At 45.5% G+C, this 8,976-nt stretch overlaps 1 protein-coding gene across 1 annotated transcript in view; it reads left to right on the forward strand.

The window, feature by feature from the left end:
- Positions 1 to 7,457, forward strand: part of PLEKHG2 (pleckstrin homology and RhoGEF domain containing G2) — a 124,524-nt gene extending 117,067 nt beyond the window's left edge. Inside the window, exons 10-16 of the mRNA XM_063938595.1 lie at positions 561 to 653; positions 2,810 to 2,896; positions 5,305 to 5,338; positions 6,772 to 6,861; positions 7,039 to 7,140; positions 7,289 to 7,327; positions 7,435 to 7,457. Coding sequence (XP_063794665.1) covers positions 561 to 653; positions 2,810 to 2,896; positions 5,305 to 5,338; positions 6,772 to 6,861; positions 7,039 to 7,140; positions 7,289 to 7,327; positions 7,435 to 7,457 — 468 coding nt within the window. The remainder of the gene's footprint in view (positions 1 to 560; positions 654 to 2,809; positions 2,897 to 5,304; positions 5,339 to 6,771; positions 6,862 to 7,038; positions 7,141 to 7,288; positions 7,328 to 7,434) is intronic.
- The last annotated feature ends 1,519 nt before the right edge of the window (positions 7,458 to 8,976 follow it).

The raw sequence follows: 8,976 nt of genomic DNA on the forward strand, positions 1-8,976 counted from the left end.
CACACTGGCTGGGAGCATCCCTACACTCACACTGGCTGGGAACATCACTACACTCACACTGATTGGGATCATCACTACACTCACACTGGCTTGGAACATCCCTACACTCACACTGATCTGGAATCATATCTCTGCAGTCACACTGATCTGGAATCATATATCTGCAGTCACACTGATCTGGAATCATATCTCTGCAGTCACACTGATCTGGAATCATATCTCTGCAGTCACACTGATCTGGAATCATATCTCTGCAGTCACACTGATCTGGAATCATATCTCTGCAGTCACACTGATCTGGAATCATATCTCTGCAGTCACACTGATCTGGAATCATGACTATACTCACACTGCTCTGGACACATATCTCTGCATTGACACTGCTCTAAAATCATCACTGCACTCACATTGATCTCTGATCTGAAATCATATCACTGTACTGACACATAATCACTCTGAAACATAATCACACCACTCTGTCATCATATCACTGCACTCACACTTTATATAATGTTCTGTTACCATGAAGAGTGTAACCTTTATTCTGATTTCTCCTCTAGTGCTGTAATCTGGCCCTGGCAGAGCATCTAAAGAACAGTTTAAGTTTCCGAGTATCAGACATGACCATCCCCAAGCACCAGCAAATCATCCAGGTAAAAGCTTGGGTGGGGAATGGGCAGGGTTGTTCCATAATGTGAGCCTGGAAAGAGCTATAGTACATCACTCAGACAGGGTGTCATACACAATGCTAACCCCAAGTGATCCTAAAGCCTGATACACCATGGCCCTCATTCCGAGTTGTTCGCTCGCAAGGCGAATGTAGCAGAGTTACACACGCTAAGCCGCCGCCTACTGGGAGTGAATCTTAGCTTCTTAAAATTGCGACCGACGTATGCGCAATATTGCGATTACAAACGAGTTAGCAGTTTCTGAGTAGCTTCAGACTTACTCTGCCTGTGCGATCAGTTCAGTGCTTTTCGTTCCTGGCTGACGTCATAAACACACCCAGCGTTCGCCCAGGCACTCCTACCGTTTCTCCGGCCACTCCTGCGTTTTTTCCGGAAACGGTAGCGTTTCCAGCCACACGCCCCTAAAACGCCGTGCATCCGCCCAGTAACACCCATTTCCTGTCAATCACAATGCGAACGACGGAGCGATGAAAATGCCGTGAGTAAACTTACTTTCTTCATAGTAAAGTTACTTGGCGCAGTCGCAGTGCGAACATTGCGCATGCGCACTAAGAGAATTCTCACTGCGATGCGATGAAAAACTCCGAGCGAACAACTCGGAATGAGGGCCCATAATTCAATAGGCGTAACATCACTATTGATCTGATTTAAAGTTGGACACAGGGGCGCTTGGGGCGTGTAAGTACAGTAATGGTGCAGAGACAGAATTCCGCCCCAGGAAACCACATTCAGAATTAAATTTATCTTTAAGCTACACCGTTTAGTAGATAAATCTTTACACGCTCCATGCGGTTCAAGTGTTTATGTTGATGCAGCTGCATTGTGCGCTGGATGTAATTTGTGACAGAAACACATAGACGGAATACAGTCCAACTCACTTTATTTCCACCTGCGGTTACACAGTACATGCAGGTTTGGCAGGTCAGGTTTTACAGGCAGTCTTTAAACAGCAGCACAACATTCCAAGTTCTAATATGCACAAAAAGTACAGATTCCAAATGGCTCCTAACGTAACGCCAAACCCCCAACATATCGCCTGGCCACTTGCTGGCATCAGGAGCAATGACCTACTGAACAAACACATTTTTAAAGGTAGCAGACAAGTTGTAGTGATTAGCTCAGCTGTGACGTACAACAGACTAAGCCAAAACCCGGACTGGATTCCATCAGACCTATTGCTGCTGCTCCAATCCTGCAAAATCCTGCCGTTCCACATGAACCTCATGTGGAATCATGCTGTCCCTGCCACAGTATATATATATACACTACATTTCAGGTTGTCTATGGGGTATATTCAATAGAAGTCGAAAACTGCCGTCTGTCGAAAAGAATTGAATTCGACTTGTCGAAAAGCACGTGGATCGGCAGAATAGCTGCCGATCCACGTGCTTGTGTCGAAAACGGTTTTGGCCCCCTTTTCGACCATCTCAGTCCGACATCAAAATGATGTCGGACTGAGATGCGGACTCAGAGGAGGTGAGGGTGGGGAGCCGAGTGGAAGCTGCCGTGAGGTCTGGCGGCTGTGTGACATCCTGCTGCAGCGCTACTGTAGCGCTGATCTCCCTGTATGCCCGCCGGCTGTCCCCCCGCTGGTCTCCCCGCGGCTCGCCCCCCTTCTCCTCCTCTGCGTCCCATCTAAATTCGACTTGAAAAAGTCGAATTAAGATGGGATTGAATAGGGGTTGTCAGATCCATTCCGACAAATACATGTCGGAATGGATCCGACTTTAATTGAATATACCCCTATATCTTCTGATGCATGCAAACCAAATACAGACATAGAAATGCAATTGTATGGATGTATTTATTCTATTAACTGTAAATCATGCCCTATGTGTATTCTAACCAACCCCTATCTGACTAGACGCTGTTTGGGCAGACTGGGAAATGGGGTAGGCTAGTGATCCCAACAGTGGTGTGACTGGCCAGCGGTATCTGTAGGTTCTTACAGTATAGTCATGGAACTCTTCCCCTTGTATTCTGGTGGAGATCACTACGCCGATCATTTCACAGTTATTGTACTGCGTATTATAACTTATATTATTAACTATACGTAAATGGTGCAGTGTGAGCGCCCCCTGTTGGAGTGACATGACTTTGCATTACCCTCTCTTTCCCAGGCCAGGAATCAGGAGGAGAAACGCCTTTGGATCTATTACATAAAGCGACTTATAGTTGAAAACCACCCCGCGTCCATTCCTCAGAAGGTAACTACATGCACTGTACATAGAAAGATTGCAGAGGCTTTTATCCTATTATGTCAATATAAAGGTCATTAGACGGTACAGAGGAGTTCTATGATTACACGAAGGCCTGTTGCCAAGAATAATTCACTGCCAGTGTTATTGATATATAGTAACTGTAATAGTAAATCACAGGTTCTCAAACTCGGTCCTCAGGACCCCACACGGTTCATGTTTTGCAGGTCACCTGTAGATTTTTGAAATGTGACAGTTGGTGATACACAGTGCAGCTGCTGGGTGACATGGAAAACGTGACCTGTGTGGGGTCCTGAGGACCGAGTTTGAGAACCATTCAAGTAAATAATTACTTTGTTGCCGCTACAAAAACAAACATCTGTGTGTCAGGAATAATATCACTACTAAACTAGATGAGATGTAGCGAATAGGGAGGCCAATCCCGGGTGTTTTTTTTTTCAATCCCAGGTATCAGGATTGAAAAAGGTCAATCCCGGGACTCCCGGTATTGGGTTGAAGACCCGCCCAGCCCACACAAATAGTCACCATCATGGGTGGCAACTGGGCTCGCTGTGCTGTCCAGGCGGCTGGCTTCAGTGTCACCATTGTGGGTGGGAGGAGTCGTGGGGCGACGTGGTGCGGTCTGGGCGGCTGGCTTCACACTGCGCAGCGGGACCTCTGACATCATGTCACGCTGCGCAGTACGCACTACGGGGGCAGGGGGAGCCGGGAGGAGGGAGCTGGGCAGCGTCTGAGCGCCCTGAGGACGCTCAACACTGACTGGCATTAAAGAAAAACAATAGGCAGGGAAATCCCGCAAACCCATGCCTTGTTAATGATTGCCGGTTTAAAAAAAATGTCCGAGTTCGGCCAGGAACCCACACCTCCGGCCAGCCCGGACTTCATTGCATCCCTCCTACAGTGCAGCTGCAGCTCCTCTTATGGCTATCATCATCTCAGGGTGATAATAGTATAGAGAATACAGGTGTGGACTAAACGATCGACAGTGAATAGATGGACAGTCAGTAGGTTGCCACCAATAGATCGACATGCATGAGCTTGACAGGTACAAATGGTTGACATGGAAAAGGTTGACAGGCTTGAAAGATCAACATGGAAATGGTTGACACAATTTTTTTTTCTTTTGTGTGTGTTATTTTGTATGTTTAACCATATCCAAGCCAAATTAGTTGAGATGTGTACCCTTGCAGACGCTTCGCTGGCAAGGTAGGTTACTATGCCCAATCATAGTCCACCTGGATAGTAAATGATGAAAAAGTTGAAAAAAACAGAAAAACTTGTTGAACATTGTTTAGATCCTGTCCACCGTTTGTACCTGTCAACCTAATGCATCTCGCCTATATGGTATTGACCTATTGACTGCTGACCTCTCATCCGTAACCTGTAGAGTACTTGCAGACAGGCTTTTATTTATTTAAATCAAACTTCCTTTTGAAAAACACTATTTTTATTAAGTTCTTTGTTTTTTACTTTTTAAACAGTTTATTGTGTTTTGATTAAAAAAATTTAAATAAAGTGGAGCTGAAAGAAGAAGTCCCGCCGCACTACAAGACGCTTCGTTCCTCTCCCTGTTTGCCTCCATAAACTAGAGGTGCATTCAGTCAATAAAACTTAAGTTTCCTCCTAAAATACTGCTCTGTTTAGCATAATATATATATATATATATATAGTCCTCCAACAAGAAAGCGGCACTCAGAGACAACAATAGTAGCTAACGAACTGTATTAGAAGAAGTCATATATATATATATATATATATATAAGCGAAAGCCCTCACTCACTCACTCACTCACTCACTGACTCATCACTAATTCTCTTACTTCCCGATATGTTAGGAAGCTGAAATGTAACATAGGTAGTATTCAGCTGGCAAATAGGAAAACTTCGTAATTCGAATTTTTATAAACCTGCCCTAAGGGGATGAAAAAGGGGGTGACATAGTGACGTCATCACTGATGCGTGGCTTGCGTTGCGTGAACGATACTGGCCAAACGGACAACTGGATCAAAATTTGGATTGCACGTCCAGTGTGTAGAATTTAATAAACTCTAAAAATGGTCCTCTCACATTTTACTGTATCTGCTATGGGTGCTCCTCAGGTAACGCCAAGAACCATAGATTAATATTTACTTACATTAAGACATCTCTAATTTACAGCTCTATAGATTTACCAAAATTTTAACACTCATTTATATGTACAACCGTGACAATCAGAAACTTCCATGCGAAGAACAGGTAAGAACTATATATGGCAAATGTGAATCATGAGAATGACGGGTCTTATTACCTGGGACAATTTTCTTTACAGTTTTTTTTTTTTTTTTTTTTTCATTTCTAAAATGCATCTAGAAGTTTACTATCTCACTAAATATTTACTGCTGCTATTTTCTTTTTCAGGCTAAGCAAGTTCTACTTGAAAACACATTCCAAAGTAAGTTGTACCAAGGGCACAATGACAGGAGAGATTTATAGGGAATTGTGTGACACTGATGGTCGCCTATCCATGGTCTGCGACTCTAGCAACTCCCAATACAGGTTGTGTGACTCTTGAATCCCCCAGTATATAACTCTGGAGGTCTTCAGTTCAGGCCTTCAGGTCATTGAATATGACTCTGGATCTCCCCAGTCCAGAGTGCATGTCTCTATCCCCAGTGCACAATGTACTGCATAACTCTTGAGGCCCCCAGTCCATAATGTGTGATGTTGGAAGCTCCCAGTCCAAAGTGTTTGACAGTTGGAGCTTCTGGGCCAGCATGTCTGACTCTGGAAGTCTCCAGTCCAAAGTGTGTTTGACTCTGGAGGAACCCAGTTCAGAATTTGTGAGTGTTTGGCTCTAAAGACTTCTGTGTACCAAGATTCTGCAGGTCTCTCTCCCAAAGTGTGTATTTCTGGAGGTCCCCTTTCTAGAGCATGTGATTTTGGAGGTTCCTTTCCCAGAGTGCATTATTCTTTGGATGCCCAGTTGACTTTATATGACTTAGGGGTATATTCAATAACTGTCGGAAGCTGCCATCTTGTCGGAAAGACGGCAGTTTCCGACAGTTTTAGGGTGGAAGGGGTTCCGACCTATTCATTACGGCCCCATTTATTCCGACAAATCGGGAAACCTGACTTGTCGGAATCCGACAGTCGGATTTGGCTGCTCTTTTGGATAGGAGTTGTCGGGTCCACTCCGACAACTGCATGTCGGAATGGACCTGACTCTTATTGAATATACCCCTTGATGTCCCTCCAGAGTGCATGACCCCAACCCCCCCAGCCTGTGTCCCCACAGATCCTCCCCTCTCCTGCTCCCTAGTCCATAGTGTATGACTGTGTAATCTTCATCCAGTGACTATAAATATCTAGTCCTGGGGCAGTGTGGTCCTAAAATAGGTTTCTTTACACAGGACACTTCCAATGTTCTCCTATAGAGTACACTTTTTAAACCCTACAGGTTCATGCAGATAATGCGGATCCTTAGTTGTCTTTACGTAAAGATTGCATTGGTTCAGTGGGGTTGGGTATGGGTGACCGGCGGTCGGGATCCCGGCAGTCAGCATGTCAACGCTGGAATCCCATCCACCAGAATGCCGGCAGGGGGCGAGAAGCCCCTTTGCGGGCTCGGTGGCTCGCTGCGTTTACCACAGGTTCTATTCCCACTCTATGGGTGGCGTGGACACCCACGAGTGGGAATAGTCCTGGGCCCCCTGCCGGCATTCTGGTGACCGGGATCTCGGCGTCGGTATGCTGACCGCCGGGATCATATCTACATCCCGTTCAATGTATTTCAGGGCTTTTTCTATTGGTCTGGCTTAAGGGATGTGACAATGTGAAAATAGTCTATCAGCAATATTAATGTGACATACATTTCCATTCGCACAGATTCTATGGATGTGCCGGTTACTTCAGACAGCCCTAAATCGCCCTGGATGGAGGATTTGTGGACGTTTCCCCGCAACCGGAGACAATCTGGTGAGAATCACATTAAGCTATACGTGGTAGTTAGTTTAATTAATTAATTAATTAATTAATTAGGGCAAGGGGAACGAAACAGGATAAATAGGTGAGACAGGAGGGACAGACTCCATATATATCCCGTTTACCTAAGTGACTTTATTGACTGGTCATATACTGACATGTGTCTTTCAGAGCCCCCTCAGTACATGTGCAGCCCTGGAAAGACCAGGAAATCATTCACTCTCCAGAGTCTAGGCAGCGGCCCCCTGCCTCGGCGAGGGCGCAGACTGTCTGGTGAGTGACATCGGCTCCAACATCTACACCCAGATTATTTGTGACTTCTTCATCCAGATATCACTCTTGTCCAATATTGTGCATAACGTACATAAAACTGATAAGACCACAAATTCCAAGGCTTAGTTCTCACATATTTCTCTTGCAGAACCCGTGAAGGAAATCCAAGCAGCATTCGAGCACAGTGGTGAGTAACTTACTAACTACAGTCCGCTCTACATGTTTCCATTCAGCATACACATGCGTGTCCTTCTCAGTGCTATGTAGATGTTACCTTTTGCCTTTTTGTTTCAGTTTACACCATTCTGATTATATGAACATTGTTTCATAGAGAATGTTTGACACCAGCTCTCAGTTTGCGGTTCCTACTGCCTCCTATTTCCTTCCTAAATCATGGTACTACCTCTGTCACATGCAGCGCTGTCCTCACTGACACATCACTCATCTCCTGATATACTCTGTGCTGCTGGGGGAGCCATGCTCCTCCCACTATATAACTCTCAGTGTGTGCTTTCCTGCTGCCTCCATTCCCCTCCTCACATCATGTCACTGTCCCTTTCACATGCAGCCCTGTCCTCACTGACCCATCACTCATCTCCTGATATACTCTGTGCTGCTGGGGGAACCATGCTCCTCCCACTATATAACTCTCAGTGTGTGCTTTCCTGCTGCCTCCATTCCCCTCCTCACATCATGTCACTGTCCCTTTCACATGCAGCCCTGTCCTCACTGACACATCACTCATCTCCTGATATACTCTGTGCTGCTGCTGAGCCATGCTCCTCCCACTATATAACTCTCAGTGTGTGCTTTCCTGCTGCCTCCATTCCCCTCCTCACATCATGTCACTGTCCCTTTCACATGCAGCCCTGTCCTCACTGACACATCACTCATCTCGTGATATACTCTGTGCTGCTGGGGACCCATGCTCCTCCCACTTTATAACACTCAATCTGTGGCTTCCTGCTGCCTCCATTCTCCTCCTCAGATCAGGTCACCGACCTATGCAGACTTGTCCTGAGTAATTTAAACATAAACTAATGTAAACATTATATACCACACAATATGCAACTTTATAATCTGCTACCAGTTGCATATATATAATGGGTGAAGGCTGTGCCATACACATGGGCACCCTGCATCCAGTGAGGGCCACACTGCACCCCCTTCACCCATGCCTGCTACTGTGAGCATTCTGGTGATCTGATTGCCTATGAGAGTGGTGCTGTGCTCTAATTACTTCTATTTAGAATGGTAACTTATTATATATGTAATACATGAATAGATCGCTGAACAAGGGGAAGACACTGTCTTCAAGATCACTTACTTCAGGTAGAGTATTAGTGGCACATGTGTCTGCAGACTTGTCATTCCAACCTAGATAGGGTCCTAGAAGCAGGGTCGGACTGGCCCACAGGGGTACCAGGGAAACCACCGGTAGTCCCCACTACCTGAGGGCCACTCCTTCCTCTGGGGATCAGGTTCCAGACTGTGCACTTGTACTATACATGGTAGATATGTTGCATTACACTGCACTAAACTATTGTGTATTTCAAGCCTCTGTGGAGGCTGACCACACCCCCTTTGTAGGCTGTCCACACCCCTAAGTATGGGCCCCTATAACTGTATTCCCCCGGTGGGCCCTTCATGCCCCAGTCCGACACTGCCTAGAAGAGAAATGGAAAATATTATGATGTTACAGAATCTAAACAAGTCTCCCACGTTACCTTCTTGTTACAAACTTAGGTATTAGAGAACATCTGGCTGTTACATGAGGAATATAAATGGGAAAAGGTCACCAGCAGGCAGAAGTTTTATTGTATATAGTGATATAAT

This window comes from Pseudophryne corroboree, chromosome 8, assembly GCF_028390025.1.
Source record: "Pseudophryne corroboree isolate aPseCor3 chromosome 8, aPseCor3.hap2, whole genome shotgun sequence".
NCBI lineage: Eukaryota > Metazoa > Chordata > Amphibia > Anura > Myobatrachidae > Pseudophryne > Pseudophryne corroboree.